Below are 26800 nucleotides of genomic sequence, written 5' to 3'. Positions count from 1 at the left end.
ACACTTATGAAAGAAACTGAGGAAGACACAAAGAGATGGAAAAACATTCCATGCTCTCGGATTGGAAGAATAAATATTGTGAAAATGTCTATGCTGCCCAGAGCAATCTATACTTTCAATGCAGTTCCTATCAAAATACCATTGACATTTTTCACAGAACTGGAACAAACAATCTTAAAATTTGTATGGAACAAGAAAAGACCCCTAATCACCAGGGGATTGTTGAAAAAGGAAACCAAAGCTGGGGGCATCACAATGCCTGACTTCAAGCTCTATTACAAAGCTCTGATCATCAAGAAAGCATGGTATTGGCACAAAAGCAGACACATAGACCCCAGAAATGGACCCTCAACCCTATGGTCAACTAATCTTCAACAAATCAGGAAAGAATATCCAGTGGAAAAAAGTCGGTCTCTTCAATAAATGGTGCTGGGAAAATTGGACAGCCACATGTAGAAGAATGAAACTAGACCATTCTCTTACACCATACACAAAGATAAACTCAAAATGGATGAAAGACCTAAATGTGAGACAGGAATCCATCAAAATTCTAGAGGAGAACATAGGCAGTAAACTCTTCAACATTGGCCACAGTGACCTCTTTCAAGACAGGTCTATAAAGGCAAGGGAAAGCAAAAATGAACTTTTAGGACTTCATCAAGATAAAAAGCTTTTGCAAAGCAAGGGAAACAGTTAACAAAACTAAGAGGCAACCCACAGAATGGGAGAAGATATTTGCAAATGACATTACAGGTAAAAGGCTGGTATCCAAGATCTATAAAGAACTTCTTAAACTCAACACCCAAAAGACAAATAACCTAGTCAAGAAATGGGCAGAAGATAGCAACAGACACTTCTCCAAAGAAGACATATAAATGGCTAACAGACACATGAAAAAATGTTCAACATCAATAGCCATCAGGGACATACAAGTCAAAACCACAATGAGATACCACCTCACACCAGTTAGAATGGCAAAAATTAACAAGACAGGAAACAACAAGTGTTGGCGAGGATGTAGAGAAAGGGGAACCCTCTTACACTGTTGGTGGGAATGCAAGCTGGTACAGCCACTTTGGAAAACAGTATGGAGTTTCCTCAAGATGTTAAAAATAGAGCTACCCTATGACCCAGCAATTGCACTACAAGTTATTTACCCCAAAGATACAGATGTAGTGAAAAGAAGGGCCACATGCACCCCAATGTTCATAGCAGCAATGTCTACAATAGCCAACTGTGGAAGAAGTGGAGATGCCCTTCAACAGATGAATGGGTAAAGAAGATGTGGTTCATATTAACAATGGAATATTACTCAGCCATCAGAAAGGATGAATACCCACCATTTGCATAGACATGGATGGAACTGGAGGGGATTATGCTAAGTGAAATAAGTCAAGCAGAAAAAGACAATTCTCATATGGTTTCACTCATATGTGGAACATAAGGGGAGGTGTGGAGGACCACAGGGGAAGGGAGGGAAAACTGAATGGGAAGAAGTCAGAGAGGAGGCAAACCATGAGAGACTCTGGACCCCAGGAAAGAAACTGAGGGTTACAAAAGGGAGGGGGTTGGGGGATGGGGTAACTGGGTGATGGGTATTAAGGAGGGCACATGTGGTAATGAGCACTGGGTGTTATACGGAACTAATAAATCATTGAACACTACATCAAAAACTAATGATGTATTATATGCTGGCTAATTGAACATAATAGAAAAAAATAAAGGTTGGCAGGCTTGGATGGATAGAGCCTTGAGGGCACTGCCCTGCTCCTGGAGAGAAGGGAGACAAACAACCTGTGGGGCAGATGGCATGGAAAGAGTGATCTGAAGAATGCCTCCGGCACACAGGGGGATAGTGTTTGCTCTTCTTAGAGTGCATCCCTGAGAGGGCAGATTCACAGATATGCCTCTTCAGGGACAAAGGAGCCTGTGGGTGCCATTTCCCTCCCCTGCCCCTCAACATAAACACAGAGCCACCTACGGTAAACAGTATGGCACCAACATTAGCTGCCTAACCAGCTTATTCCAAGTCCCACACTCTGTGCTCTGGCACTACTGCCCTACTTGGTTAAGTTAGCCTTAGTCCCAGCACGGTGGGCCCCTTCCCTAGAACACCAGTGGAAGTCCCTGTCCACAGTATGTCTCCCAACAAGAGAGTTCTGTAGGGCTTCAGTTCTAGTGGAAGTAGTATCAGGTCTCAATTCACAAGCAGACCAGAGCACACCTAGTTAAAACACCACATTCTGGTCAAGGACCAAACACTGCTCACTGCAGGCAAGAAGAGCACATGACTGGATTGAAGGATAGAGCAGCCAAAACACAACAGCAGAGTGCACCCAGCATACACCAGACACTTCCTGAGGTGTCAGGCCCTGGACACTACATGACTTCTTCATAAAGCCATTACTCAGGAGCAAGAACGATAACTTTTCTAACACAGAGAAGAAGGCAGAGGCTTAGACAAAATGCAAAGATGGAGGAATTCATCCTAAAGTAAAGAACAAGATAAAGTCATGAACAGAGATCTAAGGAACACAGATAAGTGTAACATGCCTGATGGAAAATTTAAAGCAACAATCATAAGGATACACACTGGGCTTGAGAAAAGAATGGAAGACTTCAGGGAGGCCCTTAATGCAGAGATAAAAGAGTTAAAAAACAGAAAGGAAGAATGAAATAACTAAGATTAGAAACAGACTTAATGCAATAAACACAAGGAGTGAAGAAATAGAGGAACGGATAAGTGATACAGAAGATAAAATAATGAAAAATAATGAAGCTGAACAAAAGAGAGAAAGAAGACTTATGCAACATGAGAACAGACTTAAGGAACTCACTGACTCCACCAAATGTAATAACATTAATATTCAGGAGTTCCAGAAGAAGAGAGAGAAAAGGGAGCAGAAAATTTATTTGAGCAAATAAGAGCTGAAAACTTCCCTGATTTGGAGAAACATATTGAGATTCAGGAAGTACAGAGAACTTCCATCAAAATCAACAAAAGCAGGCCATCACCAACACATACTGTAATTAAAATTGCAAAATATAGTGATAAAGAAAAAAATCTTAAAAGCAACAAAAGTCCCTAACTTACAAAAGAAGACTAGCAAGCTGGAGATTTCTCAACAGAAACTTGACAAGCCAGAAGAAAGTGGCATGATACAGTCAGCGTGCTGAATGGGAAAAACCTGCAGACAAGAATATTCTATCCAGCAAGCCTATCATTCAGAAGTGTAGGGGAAATAGTATACCAGACAAAGAAAAATTAAAGGAGATTGTGATCACTAAACCAGCCCTACAAGAAATATTAAAGGGGACTCCTTGAGTGGAAAGAAAAGACCAAAAGTGACAAAGACAAGAAAGGAACAGAGAAAATCTCCAGAAACAATGTCAAAACAAGTAATAAATGACACTAAATACATATCTATCAATACTTACTCTGAATGTAAATGAACTAAATGCTCCAATCAAAAGCTAGGGTGTCAGAATGGATTAAAAAACAAGACCCGTCTCTATGTTGCCTTTCAGATACTCATTTTAGACCTAAAGACACCTGCAGATTGAAAGTGAGGGGATGGAGAAACATTTATCTTGAAATGGATGTCAAAGAAAGCCACAGTAACAATACTTGTATCAAACAAACTAGACTTTAAAACAAAGACTATAACAAGAGATGAAGAAGGGCACTACATCGTAATAAAGGGGACAGTTCAACAAGAACATATAACAATTGTATATATTTATGCAGCCAACATGGGAGCACTCAAATGTATAGAAATGTTAATAACAAACATAAAGGAACTAATTGATGTTTCACAACTTACAGCAATGGAAAGTTTACAGCAATGGACAGATCATCTAAGCAGAAAATCAATATGGAAACAATGGCTTTGAATGACACCCTGGACCAGATGGACTTAACAGATATATTCACAACATTCTATCCTAAAGCAGCAGAACACACATTCTTTTAAAGTGCACATGGGACAGGGGCACCTAGGTAGCTCAGTCGGTTGAGTGTCCAACTCTTGATTTTGGCTCAGGTCATTATCTCAGGGTCGTGAGATCAAGACCCGAATCAGGCTCTGTACACAACGGGGAGTTTGCTTGAGATTGTCTACTGTCCCTCTGCCCCTCCCCCCTGCACTCTCTCTCTTTCTCTCTCAAATAAATAAATACATTTTTAAAGTGCACATGGGAAATTCTCCAGAATAGATCATATATTAGGTCACAAATTAGGCCTCAACAAATAAAAAAAGATTGAGATCATACCATGCATCTTTTCTGACTACAACACTATGAATCTCAAAGTCAACCACAAGAAAAAATTTGGAAAGACCACAAATACATGGAGGTTAAACAATATGCTACCAAACAATGAATGGATCAACGAGGAAATCAAAGAGGAAATAAAAAATTACATGGAAAAAGAGTCTACTCTTGATTCTGGGAAACAAATTGAGGGTTATGGAAAGGGAGGTGGGTGGGGGGATGGGGTAATTCGGTGACGGGCAAAAAGAAGGGCACATGATGTGATGAGTTATATGCAGCTAATGAATCATTAAACATTAAATCAAAAACTAATGATGTACTATAGGTTGGCTAATTGAATTTAAAAAAAAAATTACATGGAAACCAATGAAAATGAAAACAGGACAGCCCAAAACCTTTGAGATGCTGCAAAAGGGGTCCTAAGAGGGCATTATATAGCAATACAGGCCTATCTCAAGAAGCAAGAAAAATCTCAAAGCAACAAACTAACCTTACACATAAAAAAACAGAAAAACAACAAAAAATGAAGCCTAAAACCAGCAGAAGAAGGGAAATAATAAAGATTAGAGCAAAATAAATGATATAGAAACTAAAAAAAAAAAAAATAGAACAGATCAATGAAACCAGGAGCTGGTTCTTTGAAACAATTAATAAAATTGATTAACCCCTAGCCAGACTTATCAAAAAGAAGAGGAAGGACCCAAGTAAATAAAATCACAAATGAGAGAGGAGCAATAACAACCAATACCACAGAAACACAATTATAAGAGAATTATGAAAAACTATATGCCAACAAATTGGACAAGCTGGAAGAAATGAATAAATACCTAGGAACATATAAACTACCAAAAGTGAAACAGGAAGGAATAGAAAACTTGACAGACTGATAAACAGCAAAGAAATTGAGTCAGAAATCAAAAAATTCCCAAAAAACAAAACTCCAGAACCAGAGGGCTTCCCAGGGGAATTCTACCAAACCTTTAAAGAAGAGTTAATACCTATTCTTTTCCAATTACTCAAAAAAAATAAAATTGGAAGGAAACTTTCAAACTCATTCTAGGAGGCCAGCATTACCCTGATACCAAAACCAGAAAAGACTCCATTAAAAAAGAGAACTACAAACTGAGGGTTGCTGGAGAGGTGGGGGGTGGGAGGGATGGGGTGGCTGGGTGATAGATACTGGGGAGGGTATGTGTTATGGTGAGTGCTGTGAATTGTGTAAGACTGTTGAAAAACAGACCTGTACCTCTGAAACAAATAATACATTATACGATAAAAAAAAAAAAAGAAGATAGTAGGAAGGGAGAAATGAAGGGGGGGATATTGGTGGGGCAGATGAACCATGAGAAACTATGGACTCTGAGAAAGAAAGTGAGGGTTCTAGAGGGGAGGGGGGTGGGGGGATGAGTTAGCCTGGTGATGGGTATTAAAGAGGGCACGTACTGAATGGAGCACTGGGTGTTATATGCAAACAATGAATCATGGAACACTACATCAAAAACTAATGATGTAATATAGGGTGATATAACATAATAAAATAAAAAAATGCAATTAAAAAAAGAGAACTACAGACCAATATTCCTGATGAACACTGATGCAAAAATTCTCAATAAAATACTAGGAAATTGGATCCAAAAGTACATTAAAAGAATTATTCACCACGATCAAGTGGGATTTATTCCTGGGCTGCAAGGCTGGTTCATACTAGAAAACCAGTCAACATGATACACCACATTAATAAAAGAAAGGATAAAAACCATATGATCATTTCAATAAATAGAGAAAAAGCATTTCACAAAGCACAATATCCATTCATGATAAAAACCCTCAACAAAGTAGGTATACAGGGAATATACATCAAGATAATAAATGCCATATATAAAAAAAACCACAGCTAATATTATCCCGAGTGGGGAAAACTGAGAGCTTTTCCTACAGGTTCACAAACAACAAAGGGATGACCACTCTTACCACTGTTATTCAACGTATTTCTGGAAGTCCTGGCTAGAGCAATCAGAAAACAAAAAGAATTAAAATGTATCAAAATCAGCAAGGAAGAAGCAAAACTTTCACTCTTTGTAGATGACATGATAGTCTGTATAGGAAACCAAAAGACTCCACCAAAAAATTGCTAGGACTGATACACGAATTTCATAGTCACAGGATATAAAATCAATGCACAGAAATCTGTTGCATTTCCATACACCAATAATGAAGCAGCAGAAAGAGAAATCAAGGAATCGATCTCATTTATAATTGTGCCAAAACCCATAGAATAACTAGGAATAAATCTATCCAAAGACGTAAAGACCTATACTCTGAAAACGAGAAAACACTGATGAAAGAAATTGAAGATGACACAAAGAAATGGAAAGACATTCCATGATCATGGATTGGAAGAACTACTGTCAAAATATCTATCCTAACCAAAGCAATCTACACATTTAATGCAATCCCTTTGAAAATAACACCAGCATTTTTCACAGAGCTACAACAAACAATCCTACAATTTATACAGAATTACAAAAGACCCTGAATAGCCAATGCAATCTTGAAAAAGCAAAGCAAAGCTGGCGGCATCACAATTCCCGACTTCAAGTTATATCACAAAGGTGTAGTGATCAAAATAGTATATTACTGGCACAAAAAAATAGACACATAGAGCAATGGAACAGAATAGAAAACCCAGAAATGAACCTACAACTATATGGTCAACTCATCTTTGACAAAGCAGGAAAGAATATCCAATGGAAAAAGTCTCTTCAACAAAGGTTACTGGGAAAATGGGACAGCCAAATGCAAAGAATTAAACTGGACCACTTTCTTACACCATACACAACAGTAAATTCAGAATGGATGAAAGATCTAAATGTGAGACAGTAAACTATTAAAACCTTAGAGGAGAACACAGTCAGTAACCTCTTTGACATCAGCTGAAGCAACTTCTTTCTAGATATGTCTCCTGAGGGAAGGGAAACAAAAGCTATCAGGACTTCATCAAAACAAAACAAAACAAAACAAAACAAGACAAAACAAAACAAAACAAAACACCTGCACATCAAAGGGAACAATCCACAAAACTAAAAGGCACCATATGGAATGGAGAAGGTATTTGCAAATGACATATCTTATAGAGGGTTAGTATCTAAAACACGTAATGAACTTATCAAACTCAACACCCAAAAAACAAATTATCAATTTAAGAAATGGCAAAAGACAGGAATAGACATTTTTTCCACAGAAGACATCCAGATGGCTAACAGACAGGAAAAGATGCTTAATATCACTTATCATCAAGGAAATACAGATCAAAACTACAGAGAGATATAACCTCACACCTGTCAGAATGGCAAAAATGAACAACATAGGAAACATCAGGTGTTGGCCAGAATGTAGAGAATAGAACCCTCTTACACTGCTGGTGGGAATGCAAACTGGTGCAGCCACTCTGGAAAACAGTATGGAGGTTCCTCAAAAAGTTAAAAATAGAACTACCTACAGTCCAGTAATTGCACTATTAGGTATTTACCCAAAGTATATAAAAATACTAATTTGAAGGGATAAATGCACCCTGATATTTATAGCAGCATTATCTACAAGAGCCAAATTATGGAAAGAGCCCCAGTGCCCACTGACTGATGACTGGATAAAGATGTGGCATTTATATACAACGGAATATTGCTCAGCCATGTAAAGGAATAAAATGTTCTCATTTACAAGGACATGGATGGAGCTAGATAGAACTATGCTAAGTGAAATAAGTCAGTCAGAGAAAGACAAATACCATGTGATTTGACTCATGTGGAATTTTTTTTATATGATTTTTTTTATTATGTTATGTTAATCACCATACATCATTAGTTTTTGATGTAGTGTTCCATGATTCATTGTTTGCGTATAACACCCAGTGCTCCATGCAGTACGTGCCCTCTTTAATACCCATCACCAGGCTAACCCATCCCCCACCCCCCTCCCCTCTAGAACCCTCACTTTCTTTCTCAGAGTCCATAGTCTCTCATAGTTCGTCTACCATCCAATTTCCCCCCCTTCATTTTTCCCTTCCTGCTATCTTTTTTTTTTTTAAATACAATGTATTATTTGTTTCAGAGGTACAGGTCTGTGATTCAACAGTCTGACACAATTCACAGCGCTCACCATAGCACATACACTCCCCAATGTCTATCACCCAGCCACCCCATCCCTCCCACCCCCCACCACTCCAGCAACCCTGTTTGTTTCCTGAGATTAAGAATTCCTCATATCAGTGAGATCACATGATACATGTCTTTCTCTGATTATTTCTCTCAGCATAATATCCTCCAGTTTCATCCACATCGTTGCAAATGGCAAGATTTCATTCCTTTTGATGGCTGCATAATATTTCATTGTGTGTGTGTGTGTGTGTGTGTGTGTGTGTGTGTGTGTGTGTGTGTGTGTATACCATTTCTTCTTTTTCCATTCATCTGTCGATGGAAATCTTGGCTTTCTCCACAGTTTGGCTATTGTGGACATTGCTGCTATAAACATCAGAGTGCACGTACCCCTTCGGATCCCTACATTTGTATCTTTGGGGTAAATATGCAGTAGTGCAATTGCTGGGTCATATGGTAGCTCTATTTTCAACGTTTTGAGGAACCTCCATACTGTTTTCCACAGTGGCTGAACCAACTTGCATTCCCACCAACAGTGTAGGAGGGTTCTCCTTTCTCCGCATCCCTGCCAACATCTGTCATGTCCTGACTTGTTAATTTTAGCCATTCTGACTGGTGTGAGGTGGTATCTCATTGAGGTTTTGATTTGGAGTTCCCTGATGCCGAGCGATGTTGAGCAGTTTTCATGTGTCTGTTGGCCATTTGGATGTCTTCTTTGGAAAAATGTCTGTTCATGTCTTCTGTTCATTTCTTGATTGGATCATTTGTTCTTTGGGTGTTCAGTTTAATAAGTTCTTTATAGATTTTGGATACTAGCCCTTTATCTGATATATCATTTGCAAATATCTTCTCCCATTCTGTCAGTTGTCTTTTGGTTTTGTGGACTGTTTCTTCTGCTGTGCAAAAGCCTTTTTTCTTGATGAAGTCCCAATAGTTCACTTTTGCCCTTGCTTCCCTTGCCTTTGGCGATGTTTCTAGGAAGAAGTTGCTGTGGCTGAGGTCGAAGAAGTTGCTGCCTGTGTTCTCCTTTAGGATTTTGATGGACTCCTGTCTCACGTTTAGGTCTTTCAACCATTTGGAGTCTATTTTTGTGTGTAGTGTAAGGAAATGGTCCAGTTTCATTCTTCTGCATGTGGCTGTCCAATTTTCCCAACACCATTTGTTGAAGAGACTCTTTTTTCCATTGGACATTCTTTCCTGCTTTGTTGAAGATTAGTTGACCATAGAGTTGAGGGTCCATTTCTGGGCTCTCTATTCTGTTCCATTGATCTATGTGTCTGTTTTTGTGCCAGTACTATACTGTCTTGATGATGACAGCTTTGTAATAGAGCTGGAAGTCCGGAATTGTGATGCACCAGCTTTGCTTTTCTTTTTCAACATTCCTCTGGCTATTCAGGGTCTTTTCTGGTTCCATACAAATTTTAGGATTATTTGCTCCATTTCTTTGAAAAAAGTTGATGGTATTTTGATGGGGATTCCACTGAATGTGTAGATTGCTCTAGGTAGCATTGACATCTTCACAATATTTGTTCTTCCAATCCATGAGCATGGAACGTTTTTCCATTTCTTTGTGTCTTCCTCAATTTCTTTCATGAGTATTTTATAGTTTTCTGAGTACAGATTCTTTGCTTCTTTGGTTAGATTTATTCCTAGATGTCTTATGGTTTTGGGTGCAATTGTAAATGGGATCGACTCCTTAATTTCTTTTTCTTCTGTCTTGTTGTTGGTGTATAGGAATGCCACTGATTTCTGTGCATTGATTTTATATCCTGCCACTTTACTAAATTCCTGTATGAGTTCTAGCAGTTTTGGGGTGGAGTCTTTTGGGTTTTTCCCATAAAGTATCATATCATCTGCAGAGTGAGAGTATGACTTCTTCTTTGCTGATTTGGATGCCTTTTATTTCTTTTTGTTGTCTCATTGCTGTGGCTAGGACTTCTAATACTATGTTGAATAGCAGTGGTGATAGTGGACATCCCTGCATGTTCCTGACTTTAGGGGGAAAGCTCTGTTTTTCCCCATTGAGAATGACATTCGCTGTGGGTTTTTCATGGATGGCTTTTATGGTATTGAGGTATGTGCCCTCTATCCCTATACTCTGAAGAGTTTTGATCAAGAAAGGATGCTGTACTTTGTCAAATGCTTTTTCTACATCTAGTGAGAGGATCATATGGCTCTTGTTCTTTCCTTTATTAATGTATTGTATCACATTGATTGATTTGTGGATGTTGAACCAACCTTGCAGCCCAGGGATAAATCCCAATTGGTCGTGGTGAATAATCCTTTTAATGTACTGTTGGATCCTCTTGGCTAGTATTTTGGCGATAATTTTTGCATCCATGTTCATCAAGGATATTGGTCCGTAATTCTCCTTTTTGATGGGATCTTTGTCTGGTTTGGGGATCAAGGTAATGGTGGCCTCATAAAATGAGTTTGGAAGTTTTCATTCCATTTCTATTTTTTGGAACAGTTTCAGGAGAATAGGTATTAATTCTTCTTTAAATGTTTGGTAGAATTCCCCTGGGAAGCCATCTGGCCCCGGGCTTTTGTTTGTTGGGAGATTTTTGATGACTGCTTCAATTTCCTTACTGGTTATAGGTCTGTTTGAGTTTTCTATTTCTTCCTGGCTCAGTTTTGGTAGTTTATACATCTCTAGGAATGCACCCATTTCTTCCAGGTTATCTAATTTGCTGGCATAGAGTTGCTCATAATATGTTCTTACAATTGTTCATATTTCTTTGGTGTTGGTTGTGATCTCTCCTCTTTCATTCATGATTTTATTTATTTGGGTCCTTTCTCTTTTCTTTTTGATAAGTCTGGCCAGGGGTTTATCAATCTTGTTAATTCTTTCAAAGAACCAGCTCCTAGTTTCGTTGATCTGTTCTACTGTTCTTTTGGTTTCTATTTCATTGATTTCTGCTCTGATCTTTATTATTTCTCTTCTGCTGGGTTTAGGTTTTATGTGTTGTTCTTTCACCAGCTCCTTTAGGTGTAGGGTTAGGTTGTGTATTTGAGACCCTTCTTGTTTCTTGAGAAAGGCTTGTATTGCTATATACTTTCCTCTTAGGACCGCCTTTGCTGCATCCCAAAGATTTTGAACAGTTGTGTTTTCATTTTCATTGGTTTCCATGAGTTTTTTAAATTCTTTAATTTCCTGGTTGACCCATTCATTCCTTAGTAGGATGCTCTTTAGCCTCCATGTATTTGAGTTCTTTCTGAATTTCCCCTTCTGATTGAGTTCTAGTTTCAACGCATTGTAGTCTGAAAATATGCAGGGAATGTTTCCCAATCTTTTGGTACCGGTTGAGACCTGATTTGTGACCTAGAATGTGATCTATTCTGGAGAATGTTCCATGGGCACTAGAGAAGAATGTGTATTCTGTTGCTTTGGGATGGAACGTTCTGAATATATCTTTGAAGTCCATTTGGTCCAGTGTGTCATTTAAAGTCTTTATTTCCTTGTTGATCTTTTGCTTAGATGATCTGTCCATTTCAGTGAGGGGGGTGTTAAAGTCCCCCACTATTATTGTATTGTTGTCGAAGTGTTTCTTTGCTTTTGTTATTAATTGCCTTATATAATTGGCTGCTCCCATGTTAGGGGCATAGATATTCACAATTGCTAGATCTTCTTGTTGGATAGACCCTTTAAGTAGAATGTAGTGTCCTTCCTCATCTCTTATTACAGTCTTTGGTTTAAAATCCATTTAGTCTGATATAAGGATTGCCATCCCAGCTTTCTTTTGGTGTCCATTAGCATGGTAAATGGTTTTCCACCCCTCACTTTCAATCTGGGGATGTCTTTGGGTCTAAAATGAGTATCTTGCAGACAGCATATCGATGGGTCTTGTTTTTTATCTAATCTGACAGCCTGTGTGTTTTGATTGGGGCATTTAGCCCATTTACATTCAGGGTAACTATTGAAAGATATGAATTTAGTGCCATTGTATTGCCTGTAAGGTGACTGTTACTGTATATTGTCTGTGTTCCTTTCTGGTCTATTTTACTTTTAGGCTCCCTCTTTGCTTAGAGGACCCCTTTCAGTATTTCTTGTAGGGCTGGTTTCGTGTTTGCAAATTCCTTTAGTTTTTGTTTGTCCTGGAAGCTTTTTATCTCTCCTTCTATTTTCAATGACAGCCTAGCTGGATATAGTCTTCTTGGCTGCATATTTTTCTCATTTAGTGCTCTGAATATATCATGCCAGTCCTTTCTGGCCTGCCAGGTCTCTGTGGATAGGTCTGCTTCCAATCTAATGTTTCTATCATTGTAGGTTACAGATCTCTTCTCCCAAGCTGCTTTCAAGATTTTCTCTTTGTCTCTGAGACTTTTAAGTTTTACTATTTGATGTCCAGTTATTGACCTATTTTTATTGATTTTGAGGGGGTTTCTCTGTGTCTCCTGGATTTTGATGCCTGTTTCCTTCCCCAAATTAGGGAAGTTCTCTGCCATAATTTGCTCCAATATACCTTCTGCCCCCCTCTCTCTTTCTTCTTCTGGGATCCTAATTATTCTAGTATTGTTTCATCTTATGGTATCACTTATCTCTCGAATTCTGCCCTCATGATCCCGTAGTTATCTTTTTCTCAGCTTCTTTATTTTCCATCATTTGGTCTTCTATATCACTAATTTTCTCTTCTGCTTCATTTATCCTAGCAGTTGGAGCCTCCATTTTTGATTGCACCTCATTAATAGCCTTTTTGATTTCGACTTGGTTAGATTTTATTTCTCCAGAAAGGGTTTCTCTAATATCTTCCATGCTTTTTTCAAGCCCGGCTAGTATCTTTAAAATCATCATTCTGAACTCTAGTTCCAACATCTTACTAATGTCCATATTGATTAGGTCCCTGGCAGTTGGTACTGCCTCTTGTTCTTTTTTTGAGGTGATTTTTTCCATCTTGTCATTTTGTCCAGGGAAGAATAGATGAATGAGAGAACAAAATGCTAACAGGGTCACAACAACCCCGAAAAATATATACTAAACAAATCAGAAGAGACCTTCCAGGAAGTGGTCACTTTTCTGTTCAGAGAGTTGCTGCTATTCTTTTCTTCGATCTCCTGTTGAGTTCGTAAGTGTTCAGAATGGTTTGATCCCTATCTAGCTGAATTCCTGGGAGCAGACGAAATTTAGGTCTCCTACTCCTCCACCATCTTGCTCCTCCCCCCAACTCATGTGGAATTTAAGAAACCAAACATAGGGGGAAAAAATGAGAGGAATACCAGGAAGCTGACTCTTCACTATAGAGAAGAAACTGATGGTTATTGGAGAGGAAGTGTTTGGGTGATGGGTTAAATAGGTGATAGGGATTAAGGAGGGCACATGTTGTGGTAGCACCCTGTGCTTTATTTAGTGTTGAATTACTAAATTTTATACCTGAAATTAATATTACACTGTGTATTAACTAATTGAATTTAAATAGAAACTTGAAGGACAAAAAATGGAAAGAATGATAGCTGAAGGAAGGTAAGTGAAAATACAGTCAGTTTTTCAATGAAGGTTCAGCAGGAGTCGATATGGGAGGTGCCCAGTGGCTGGGCAAGAACTCTTTCCCTTTGTAACTGTGAATTTTGGAATGTTTTATCTTCCTTAGTCCTAGCAATCTGCCTTACTCTAAAAAGGGACTTCGAGATAGAAACCTTGGACCTAGAAAATTAAATGAGCAAACAGTTATAAAAACATGCTTCCCATCTCTGTTCCTCACCTCAATGCTTTTCTGTGTCTTCATCAGCCTCGTTCATCCCAGGTATAGTTTCTGACAAGTACTACAATTTCTCACTCAAAATTTTTGTCAGCTATTGTATTATTGGGATTAGCTGGTAAAAATTACACTTTGATGCCTGGTATTAGCAACATAAACACATGCTGGAGGCACAGTTGTAAGCATAACATCACATGGAGACAAAGAACAGGTGATGGTAGGGGTATGTGACATGAGAACTTAACTTAAAGCTTTTCACAGACTCACACACACACACACACCAATCTCATTATGATCCAAAAATCTGGTGGGAGAAAGGTGGAAGGACAAAGTTCTGCTTCCTCATTTTTCCTTTGTTGCTCTGCCTTTTAGAAAAGTAGACTACATGCCGTGTAGGCTTGCCTACATATCCTATATTTCTTTGTGTATTTAAATCATTCTAGGAGAGAATGGGAATGATATTTTAATGAAAATTTAGGGGCACCTGGGTGGCTCAGTTGGTTAAGTGTCTGCCTTTGGCTCAGGTCATGATCCCAGGGTCCTGGGATGAAGCCCTTCATCAGGCTCCCTGCTTAGCAGGGGAGTGTGCTTCTCCCTCTCCCTCTGCCCCTGCTTGTGTTCTCTCTCTCACTCACTCTCTCTCTCAAATAAACAATATCTTAAAAAAATAAAGAAAATTGAACCAATGTGAAAAAATTAGGGTAGAGAAAGGTGAGCTGCTGTCCACTGATTAAATTAACTCAAGCAAAGCACCATGAGTGACCAAATGGCAGGATTGTTTACAAATATACACAGCACTGTTTATTATGTTTCCTGACTTATCTGATTGGTTATAAATCATGGTTATCACAAAACTGTTAAGAAACCTTCCAAGCTGCCATCTAATCCAACCTAAGCCACCAGTATTTGCTACACAAATCTGGCCATACTTGCCCTTCTCTATCCAAAGGGCACTTATGAGGTTGACATGCTTATGTAATCTTTCTGGACACTGTTTTCTCACTCCACTACTTTGGTTGTATTAACATGGTCTTTAGTAGTGCTTGCTCTGCTGGGTGGAGAAAAGACTTCCTTCTGAGCCTCCTTACCTCGGTTTTCATCCTCGTTGTCTTCCCAGGGCTCTTCATTTGCTAGCAGTGGGTTTTGTGATTCATTCATAGACCTCATAGGGAAGGAGTGTCCATCACCAGGGCTGTCGGGGAAAGGAAGGCAGTGAACTCTTGCAGCTGACATAGACTTTTTGTGAATCTAATAACCCTCTTAGAAATAGGACTGGTTTCTTACAAAGATTTAAACCATTTAGCTTATTCGCTAAAGCCATGGTGGAATTGGGTTTTACAACAGCATCATTTAGTTGCTGTATTGCTTTTAATTTCTATGTCTTGTTTGTCTGCATCATTGTCTACTGTTTTGGTTTGTAAGCAACTGTTAAACTTGTCTCCCACAATGCCCAGTTATGGCAATATGCACATATTGCGGGCTTCATAAATATCATTTAATGATCATCCGAATTTATATCCAACTATCTTATTGCTTTGGTTCTAAATTTTCAACAAAAATTAGCAGATTCAGAATCATTGATATATTGGAGATAAGTTGCTGTGAATTGGTGATAGGTATTAATGTCTGAATGTCCCATTATTTGGCTTGTATGGCAGAAAGGTTATTAGGAACTATGGGAAAGAGCCTGAGTGAGGCATCTCTAGGAGTGCAGATTTTGGGGGCAATTACCCTCACATGCGATCCACTTTGTGGATATCTTTGGTAATCTAGGGCTACCTCCTTGGTGAATCTCTGTCCACCAACAGATGGGATGCATCAGAGGGAACTAAGTTCTGGCTACAGTGGGCTACAGTTTGAACACTTGAGTATATATATCTGAATGCATTGCAAATTTATATCTGAGTGACTTTTGGATTACTCATTTTATATTACCTATGCCTTTTCTCCTGTTCATAATTGTGGTTAACTGAAAGTTGACAGATTTTACTGATAGTTCTCTACAGAGGATGTAAGTATACTGATTATAAGTGAATGGGCTTTGATTTTTGTTTTTTTATTTCAGAGAAGACTCATTTTAGACCTCTCTTTGATATAGTGATAGTGTGTATTTGTGTATGTGTGTTAGTGGGGTGCAAATAATTGCTGGTAACAGTTATTAATCAACATTACCCACCAACACAGTTTTGTCTTGTGCTTTATAGCCAGGATAGTAGGATACACCATAGAGCTTAAATAAATGAGGCTGTGAAACACCAACTGGTACCACTTATCCACTTACAGCATTTTTAGGGTAGGTGTCCCCTCTGTTGTTTTCTTCTGATTTATTTGTACATATTTTGTATATATTTTTGATCACAGAGTATATACCATTTCAATTCTACATTTTTCACTTAAAACAGAGTGAGCATTTCCCTTTACTGTGACATAGTTTTAATAACTATTACTTATAACTACATAATATTCCAGCCAGTGGGGATATATATATATATATCATATTGTTGAATGTTTAGGATAGATGTTTCCTAATTATTGGCCGGAAATACTGTTGTGTTGAATATTTTTATGCCTAGTTTGTTTGTTTTGAGGATAGATTTTTAGAAGTGGAATTACAGGACAATGGACATGTAGATTCTTATGATTTTTGATACATATTACCAAATTCATTTATAAAAGAGTGGTACCAGTTTACACTGTCACAAAGCATGAGAATGTCTATTTATCATACCCTCACCTAATTTCTCTTAACCTAGAAATAAAAAAACTTGGGGAATAGAGTTTTTTACTGGACTGTTATTTGTTGCAAACTATAATTGAAACAGAATTTCCTATTTCAAGGCATGGTCCAGCATCAACTTCTTTCAGTGGTAATAATTACCTACCTGGACCCAATAGGTATTAACCAGAACTTCTTGTTATCTCCAAACACCTGCTGGATATTTTTGATGAAGCCAAGGTTGAACCCATTTTTCTCTGGGCCACTTGTAAACACTGGAGTACAGAAGGCCTCTAGGGCAGGATAGGGGAGTTGAAGAAAAGAGGAAGAAAGCAATAAAGGAACAAAGTTCAGGACTATCATGATCTTACAGTTCTCCATGAATGTGACTTGATGCTACAGTATCTTTTTGCTGTGGTAGCATTGGCCTCTCATCCTTAGTTATTGTTAAATTACGTAGTAAAAACAAGTTTCATTACTTAATACAAAGTCATTTTGTTATTAAATGCAAAGAATTGGTACTCTATTTTTTTTAAAGGCAGAAGAATCACATAATGATAGAAATAATTAAGCAGCCATCGGGGAACTATATATTTTGTGCTGCTGCATTGTAAGGCATGAAAGAACAAATTTAACAGTATTTTATTTGAATCTAAGTGGCAGCAGCAGCCCAATGGTCTCCATCTTTAGAGCTGCGACTAGAGTAATGATGCATAAAGAGTTGGTAATGACATTGATTTGGTTTTGAAACATTTCAGAAATGAAGATGTTTACACTGAAACCTGCGAATGTAAGAAACTGAGTTTTACTCCATTAAAAATGTCAACAGATGAACTATAATCACCTCAAAGACTGAGGAGTTGGACCATGTTAGTGCACATTATTTTTAGACACACATTTACCCATTAAGCAAAAAATACTTTCACTGTTGGACCGGCTGCATCTAGCCACTTCCTGTTTGTTCTTTGTTTTCAAATTCTGTTATCATGAAGTTTTTAGTACTTCTCTACTTTGTAGTTATGTCTAAGCCAAATGTGCTGATCTACCACCCTAGCAACTAAGTGCTACAGATATATGGTTTAGAAAAGGAGTGTAAATATTTTCTTAGCTGTTAGCATTATTAGTAAATGAGTTCCAAATGTATAGTGGCTTTTGTACGAAACTTTGCTCAATCTATCTTAGCTAAACATTCAATATTTGGACACTTTCTCCTCACTCCTCATGCATTTATTTGTATACAATGAAAATATTTGTTTCACTATAGATGAAGTAAAGTTGTTACAGTGGAATCCAGCAGAAACATAATTCTCCAAATAATAGCCTGGAGTATAGAGTAACAGAAAAAAAATGTTAATTTCTTGTATTCATTTTCTAGAAACTCACTTATTCAGTGTATTTATCATATTCCCAGTCCTCCACAGCTCCTTGATGATTGTAGATATCCAGTGATTTGTTGGTTTGGATTCTTTCTCAGCACTCTGTCTTTGGATGCCCTCAATAATTTAGAGTCTTCTATCTTTATTAACCTTCACCTCTCCCTTCTGATGTTCCCTTCTGTACTGATTTTTCCTCCACTTCCTCATGTGAACACCTTTTAGAAATTTTTCAAGCTATAAATTTGGGGAGTTATTACCCAATGTGAATTATAAAGAGTAATGATCCATTTTGGTTTTGTGTGAGGTTTCATTCAGTAACACTTTATTCATTCACTATGGCTCTCCAGTTTGGTTAAACGTGTTTACATCTGTCTCAGTTTGTAAGCAAAGGAATGTCACTACAAATAAAATGCTTCACTGGAACTTTTCCTCTTCCTTGGGAATAATCCATATGCCACTATGATATTCATTAATGTGTTTCTTCCCTCATCTTAATATCCAGTCTTACCTAAGGTGGTTTTGTTTCTGCTGACGAGCCAACAATGGTAACCAAAGAGAATCACAAGGCTGACAAAAAACATGCAGGCCACAAAGAGGAGGAAAAGAACATGGAACTTTGAGCGAACACTGGGCAATTCCCCCTAGAACAGAAATAATAAACAAATAGAAACAGGATTAAAGTGATAAGGCTTGGCTAGTTTTTCTGTATGTTAGCACTTTTCTCATATGTATAAAATGTCTAGCTAGAATTAAAAAAAACAGATTTTATAAAATTTTTATAAAAGTTCTTTCTGTTGATGACCATACCTCATTATGGATATGCTTTCAACCTACAAAGACTAAAATGGATCCTTGATTAAGTTCAGTGTAAAACATAGTATATACTGCAGCAATTAGAGAATACTAGTGTAAGAAGGGTATATTCAGGCCATAATTGGTATGCAACCTCTTAAGGCTAGTACTCCATTTAGTTTGCAAATTATGAATCACTGGCCAGAGGTGATCTTGAGGTCATATGGTTCATCCTCTTGTCTCAAGATGGGTTATTCTGAAATACTTTATATATCATGTTTCCTTGGACATATGCATGTTGAAAACATCACAATGATACCTGTAGGAAGTTAAAACACATAGGTAGAATTTCAAAATGCTCTACCCATATGTTATAACCCGACTTTAAAGCTAGTGAAAATTTTGTGTGGATGTTTTTTATAGTTGAAGTAGAAGGTGTTGATATATCAAATGCTGTGAAATAGCTCTTTAGATAGTAAAATCAAGCAGGATTTGACAGGCAATTGTAAAAGTAGGTAGCTAAAGACTTTTATAGTTATCTGGGACATCTTATTTTCCATGTGGTACCAACTTTCTTTTTTTACATGCAGCCCTAAACCAGCATGCACATTTTATCTTCTGAAGAGAACTTTAGAAAACATTTTCAGTTTTGGAGTGAGCAGTTGACAGAAGTTTTTTATTTCCCCCTTTCCTGTGCTGATCATTTTTTTTTTTTTGGCATGATGAATTGCATTAAAGTATTTCCAAATGCTCTTGAGTAGTAAAGTTAAAGGTGATTCTTGATTGAAGTGGACCTTAACATTAGGATCTGGTTCTACTTCAGTTTGGAAGGAAAAAATTAAGACTTGGAAACACTTGGAAAATTCAGATAGCATGGATTTTTTTTCTTAGAGAAGATTTTTATTCATTTTGATGTAAGGAAATATTGGGGATCCTTCAGAGTATATATGTTTGAAGGATGAAGATAAGGGGAAGTCAGTCAGTCAGATGTTTTCAGCTGATGAGTAGTCTGGGTAAAATTTGCATGGGGGTAGAGCACCCCAGGACATAGTTACCTCAAGGACTTCAACCTTCAGAAAACTTCATCTGAAGCTCCTTTCTGAAATGATCCCTCCACAAAATCTTGGCCTAAGCTCCCAAACTAAATTTGATTGGCTTGTGTTTGTTTTGTTTTGAGTTTATAGGAAAAAATTTATATATTGTTTTGTAGTGGGTTTTGCCTAGCTAGGTTTTTGCTTTCATAATCTCTACTTTTTGAGTATGTTTGTTAAAGCTTTTAAAGCTTACATTTATTTTACTTCTTATCTTTCATATTTAAATGGGCAATAGGAAATGTCTAGGCAAGAGGGACAGACAGAAAGTCAGTTCACACCCTGGGTAGCTAAGCTGGAAGTCTTTTCCTCCCCTAATTACTCTTGTAGAACTGTCTTTTGTCTGCCAAAGGATATCCCTTGATAAAGTCCCCCCCCCTTTCTTTTTGTTTTGTTAGAAGAGGTTGATGGCCCTGTGTTTGAAATTACCTTCCCGGGAGATAACCAAGCTAAATTACTCAAAGCAATAACCACCAGAAACAGTTCAGGGGAATACTGGTAGCATAACACTACTATCTTGGTTCTAAAATAATTCATAGTCTCTGTGAAGAGATTCATGGCCCAGTGTGGAAGGTGTATATTACTACTTTTTTCATAAGGTAAAAGATCAATTTCCTATCAAAGTAGCTACTCTTCAAGTTAATATATAGAGGAAAAACATGACCTGATCATTGTCTTCTGAATTCTTTATTCCAAAGGAGCTATAGCTTCTCCATAGCAGGATGATAATGGGCAGTAGGATATGGTATAGTGTTTTAAGATCTCTGGGCTTAGGGTCAGATAGCCTCCAGGCCTGACTTTGAAACTTACAAGCTGGATAATCCTGAGCAAGTCACTTAACTACTATGAGCCCCAGTTTTATCATTTTTAAATGAGGCTATAATTCCTGTTTTGTGTACTTTATAAGGTTGTGGTGAGGAGAAGATGAGATAATAGATATGAAAGTGCTTTGAAAATGGTAAAGTATCATACAAATAGAGGTTGCTGTTCTTAGGAGAACCGCTAGTCACCTTGATACACGATTTTTAAAATACATGGCAGTGTTTACTTTTTATTTTAAGGTGAGACTCAATTTAAACTGAGAAAGCCATCTCTAAACCACCCCAAAGTGCTTTCTGGCTGGAGATACTGCATAGAAGCATTTTTCTGAATCATCAATGCCCTTTTCATTATGAGAGCAAACCAAGACAGGTTTTCTTACATCCCATCTGTCAGGCATGAGCTAATCTATTTTAGAGGAAAAATGAGGGAATAGGAAAAAGACAAGGCTATGCTCATCTTGTGCTCATGAATACTGGCATATGTTTGGTAATTAATTCACATCCAGATATTATGTGTCAAGAGTGAAAAAAAAAAGTGTACAGCACCTGGATGGCATTGTGGTATTTGATGATTGACTGAGTTGAAGGGCCAAGGCAAAATGTGTAAAATGCAACATTGTTTACTCTGTTATGAGTTCTTAAACAGTAGCCTACTCTGTTGGAAGACCAAGTAAGGTCTATAGTGAAGACCGAGGCTGACACTTTCTCGGCTGAATTGGATACAGTAGATTTTCTTTACATTCAGGGTAGTAGCTCAGTCTGTGAATGGGATGCCAAACAGGTCATGAAAACCTGAGCAATAGATAAGAGATCCTGAGATGTGGAAAGGAGCCAAAGAAGAGATGCCAAGATAATGAATCATTTTGTATTTGGGGAAAATTTATAAGAAAACTTCATTTCTGCTTATATTTTTGTATCTCTGAGTTGAAGATTTTTTTTAAAGATTTTATTTGTCAGAGAGAGAGAGTGAGCATGAGCAGGGGAAGGGGCAGAGGGAGAAGCAGGCTCCCCGCTGAGCAAGGAGCCTGATGCAGGGCTAGATCCCAGGACCCTGGGATCATGATCTGAGCCAAAGGCAGAGGCTTAACTGACTGAGCCACCCAGCTGTCCCTGAGTTGAAGATTTTGATGTACATTATATAATTCCTGATTCTTACTATTTATTTGAGAGAGAGACAGAGAGCATGAGAGAGTGCACAAGCCAGAGGGTGGGTAGTGGCAGAGGGAGAAGCAGACTCTCTGCTGAGCAGGGAGCCCCATGCGGGACTTGATCCCAGGACCCTGGGTTCATGACCTGAGCCGAAGGCAGATACTTAACCGACTGAGCCACCCAGGTGCCCCATAATTCCTGATTCTTAAAGTTATTAAATATCTGAATTGATTAAGAAAGTTGGGAAAATGGAAAGCACATATCACTGTAATTTTTAATACTATATTTTCTACACTAGTAGGGATCAAAGCATTAATTAATAATTTAACTACTCTCAGGTATTTAGGTTCTCACTGCCTGTCTTTCTTTGTTCTCCACTTTATTATAATCTTTAGTCTGGTCACAGGATTCACATTCTTTCCCTGTTGCTTTACCTCTTCACTTGACGTGAGATATTCCTATTATATGGGCTCCTGTACAATTCCTTCAGTAATTACTAATAGCTCTACCCACATCTGTCTTTTGCTATTTAGGTTCAGTTTGGACAACCCTCATCATGGAAGGTTATGATATTTTAACTACTGTACTGGAATTGTGGGGAAGGGATATCTTCTGGAGTCCATTGACATGAAATAAAAAAAAATTCACTATACTGCTGCCAGACCCCACACACATATGTAAAGTAAAAATCTGCCTTCAATTCGTTTGGAAATAGATGGGATATGGTTGAAATTTTCAAGTAGAAGAAATGTGAAATTCTCTTTTAGATTTCACACATCAAAATCATTAAGAAGGTAAAAATACTTTACCTTTCAACATATGTTTCATTTGACCTTGGCAATGAGCCAGGGAAGCAGGTAACAGAGCCAGTATTAGAACTCAGTTTTCCTAATTCCCAACCCAGTGTTTGTTATACAAAGCTCAAATAAGACTCCCCATTTCATTTTGGTCCTGTGCAAAGATGAGTCAATGAATCTTTTTGTCCAGTAGGAATTTTGCAACTCTCCTTTGAACAGGAAATGAGAAAGTATTTTCTGACAATGAGGGAATATTTTGTTAGCATTTTTCTTAGGAAACTAGAGATTCAAAATTAGTTTCAACATTTTAAAAATCTATAATTGGTAAGAAGTGGGTATTTTAAACTTGACTAGGTAAATACATTGTAAAGAATCACTAAGAGTCAAGAGGTTAGGTTCCCAAAGGTCTTAACAAGATTCTCATGTATGACAGAAATTTAAGTGGAATCCTTAAATAACAAACTCCTAAATCTCAGAATATTCCACATGGGAAACTTGTTTTTGGTGGCTTCCTTTCTGGTTACCTTAGTATTAGCTATTTCAAAATGTAAAAGGGAAAGTTGAAAAATGTCACAGATGTATGTTTTGGGGGTGACCTTTCAGGGTTATTTAACTTACTCTCCAGTATTTGATGAAATAGTTGAAGACTGTTGTAGCAATGTACAGGCAGTAGAGAACAGAATAAGCTAAGAACTGAAGAAAGAATTTGTAATTGGAAAATCCAATGCAATTATTAACCCTAAAAAAAAAAAGAAAAAAAGAAAACGTAATTTGAAATCAGGATCCATTGATTGAGAACACACTGATACATAAGTGAACAAAGCAATGGGAGGATGTTATTCTTGCTGCTTCATTATGTGTTGTGTAGAAACTCAACAGAATAGAAGTCCCTTGATAAAAACAGACTAGAAAAACAAGTTCATGTCTCACTTGTTTCTCTTTTCATTTACAGGCATAGAGACACCTGGCCTACTTAATTGTTCTGGACTGGTTCCTGACCCACCCAAGAAAACCTGAATCTTGGATACTAAAAACCTATTACAATCTTAACAGCTAAACTTAGTACAGTGTGGCATGTTCTCTTTGTAGTTAGATGGTTTCAGACTGGTTCTCTAGGTCAGACATACAAAATTTGGAGAATTGCTGAAGTTAACGATCTAGAATATTTCAAACATCAAGACAACTAAAAACAGAACTGAATCGTATAATGTCAAAGAAGAGAACTATTTGTGCTTGATTTCATTACTACACCCAATTACTAAAGCTAATGGACAAAAGACCATTAGTTTTGTGAGATCAGGAAATTCACTACCATACCTTTGGTGGTATATTTATTTTTTCTTTAAAATGTTATGCCTGCCCTGTCCCCCATGTACATACAAGACCCAGTGATTTATGGTTAGAGAAACAAACATGTTACAACTATGCTTAGGAAAATAGGCATTTTGAGCAACTTTGACCCTTTCAGAGTAAAGAAATGAATCAAAAGGACATACCAAGGGCAGTGATGGTCCATTTTTAATACACACCTACAAAAGAAACAATACAGTGTGATAAGTGGAGCTACAGAAATGAAGTAATACCTCATAATTGAACTCAAGTCTCACCAGTATTTTTACATGGTACCAGTACACTCATTCCTAGATTTCCACTATAAGCTACTGCAAAATTATTTTGTTCTCAGTTATTTCTTGGATGAGCCAATCACAACACTTTATAGGATTATACTGACAGCAAGTTACATGCCTAGAAGTCTAAGATATCTCCCCTCATTTTGCTCAATATACAGATTAATAAAATACAGAAGAAAACATAATGGCTACAGTCTGTTAAAATAAAAGACAAATGGAGACCATCCTTAAAAATTTCTCAAGCTGACAAAACCAGTTTAGTCATACAAGCAAAGCTTAATTTAGCTTATTTTATAAGACTGACTTGACCTGGGTCATTTCTTGCTTATGCCTCTGGAAATCATTAGTAAAATTTAAACTGTTTTCTAAGGTTGGCATAAAGTAACCACTGACCAATTCTCTATCATTTAAGAAAATTCTGAATATTCTAACCACTGTGAAGAATAAAAAGGCCTTGTTTTCTCACTATATAAGCTGTTTTATAACAATATATCTCAAGCCTCATTTTATGTTTTGGTTTGAGGGCTCCTGGTTTGCAAACTGTCCTTCTGGTGTGTACACAATAAAATTTTACTAATTAGGGGCCCCTGGGTGGCTCAGTCAATTGTCTGCCTTCAGCTCAGTTCATTATCCTGGGATCCTGGGATTGAGCCCCGCGTTGGGCTCCTTGCTCAGCCAGGAGCCTGCTTCTCTCTTTCCCTCTGCCCCTCCCCTGCTTGTGCTCTCTCTCTCAAATAAATAAATAAAATCTTTAAAAAAATTAAAAAAATTACTAATTACTACTCTGGTGATTTATTTATTTTCCTTTGGCTATTTCTGATCTTTTGAAAGATCTCTCTGAATCAATAGTAAGAGAAATATGGGGTGAGTAAGAGAAATAACACCCAAGAAGAAAGGACATGAAGATTATATTTATTAACATACTGATGTGACTTTACAAAGCTGGAATAATTCAAGTAACAAAATAAAGTGGTATTGAGGTATAACCCAAAATATAAAGTGATTATCCATGCCTATATACTTATATGAATAATAAACAAATAAAGAAACAAACAAATAAGTGAGAAGAGTCAAATCTCTCAAGAAGAAGAATTCCAAACAATTTATGTAGATATTCTACCTTCAAGGAGGGGGAGCATAATTTTCCATTCCTTTAGTTTGGGCTATTCATAGTGATTTCCTTCCAAAGGGTAAAGGAAGCAGCAGAGGAAGAGTAAATTTACATTAGAGAAATCTGACAAACACTACCTCAGCCAAATAATCAAGATTAATAATACAGTGATAAGTCATGTTCATAATATGTGCCCTTGATACAATACAATGATAATGGTATTTTACCTCTATGCTCTTCCTACCCAAAACACAGTACCCAAGTCTAATCATGAGAAAAATATCAGACAAATCCCAACTGAGGGATATTCTACAAAATACTTGATCATTAATCCTAAAATCCTAAAAACTGTCATGGTTATCAAAAACAAGTAAAGTCTGAGAAAACTGTAAGAGCTAAAAGAACCTGGGAAGACATGCCAACTAAATGTAATGTGGTATCCTGGATGGGATCTTAGAAAAGAAAAAGAACATTAGAGAAAAACTGAGGAATTCTGAACAGAGTATGGACTTCAATTAAAAATAATGTATTGATGTTGGTTCATTAGTTGTAACAAATGTATCATATTAATGTAAGATGTTGATAATAGGGGAAACTGGATGTAGGACATATGAGAACTATCATCACAATAATTCTATAAATCTAAAACTGTTCTGAGACCGAACATTTATTTTTATTTTTTAATTTTTAAAATTTTATTTATTTATTTATTTTTATTTTTTTATTTATTTGAGAGAGAGCAGAAGAGAGAGAGAGCAGAAGTGGGGGGGGCAGCAGAGGTAGAGAGAGAAGCAGGCTCCCCGCTGAGCAGGGAGCCCAATGCAGGGCTTGATCCCAGGACCCCGTGATTATGACCTGAGCTGAAGGCAGATGCTTAACCAACTGAGCCACCCAGGCGCCCCATTTTTTAATTTTTAAAAAAAGTTTTATTTGACAGAGAGAGTGTGAGCAGGGGGAGGAGCAGAGGGAGAGGGGAAGAAGCAGACTCCCCACTGAGCGTGGAACCTGACGTGGGGCTCCATCCCAGGGCCCTGAGATCATGACCTGAGCCGAAATCAAGAGTCAGACGCTCAACTGACTGAGCCACTCAGGCACCCCGAACGTTTATTTTTAAAATGGAGTTTTATATCTCTTTCCTATCTTTAGAATAGTTTGAATAATCATCATTCTAAGAGGGTATGTGGAATGTGTTCATTATGA

General features: G+C 37.5%; 1 protein-coding gene across 1 annotated transcript in view; it reads right to left on the bottom strand.

The window, feature by feature from the left end:
• Positions 1–26800, bottom strand: part of ZDHHC15 (zDHHC palmitoyltransferase 15) — a 149285-nt gene that overhangs the window by 28538 nt on the left and 93947 nt on the right. Inside the window, exons 6-10 of the mRNA XM_088028985.1 lie at positions 24355–24387; positions 23477–23597; positions 18717–18849; positions 16999–17125; positions 15205–15308 (exon numbers count right to left, since the gene is read on the bottom strand). Coding sequence (XP_087885111.1) covers positions 15205–15308; positions 16999–17125; positions 18717–18849; positions 23477–23597; positions 24355–24387 — 518 coding nt within the window. The remainder of the gene's footprint in view (positions 1–15204; positions 15309–16998; positions 17126–18716; positions 18850–23476; positions 23598–24354; positions 24388–26800) is intronic.

Source organism: Eumetopias jubatus, unplaced genomic scaffold, assembly GCF_037043125.1.
Source record: "Eumetopias jubatus isolate StellerSeaLion01/CBP00866 unplaced genomic scaffold, mEumJub1_p1.0 scaffold_11, whole genome shotgun sequence".
Taxonomy (NCBI): Eukaryota; Metazoa; Chordata; class Mammalia; order Carnivora; family Otariidae; genus Eumetopias; species Eumetopias jubatus.
The sequence above is the reverse complement of the archived record's forward strand: the minus strand, read 5'-3'. Positions and strand labels throughout refer to the sequence as shown.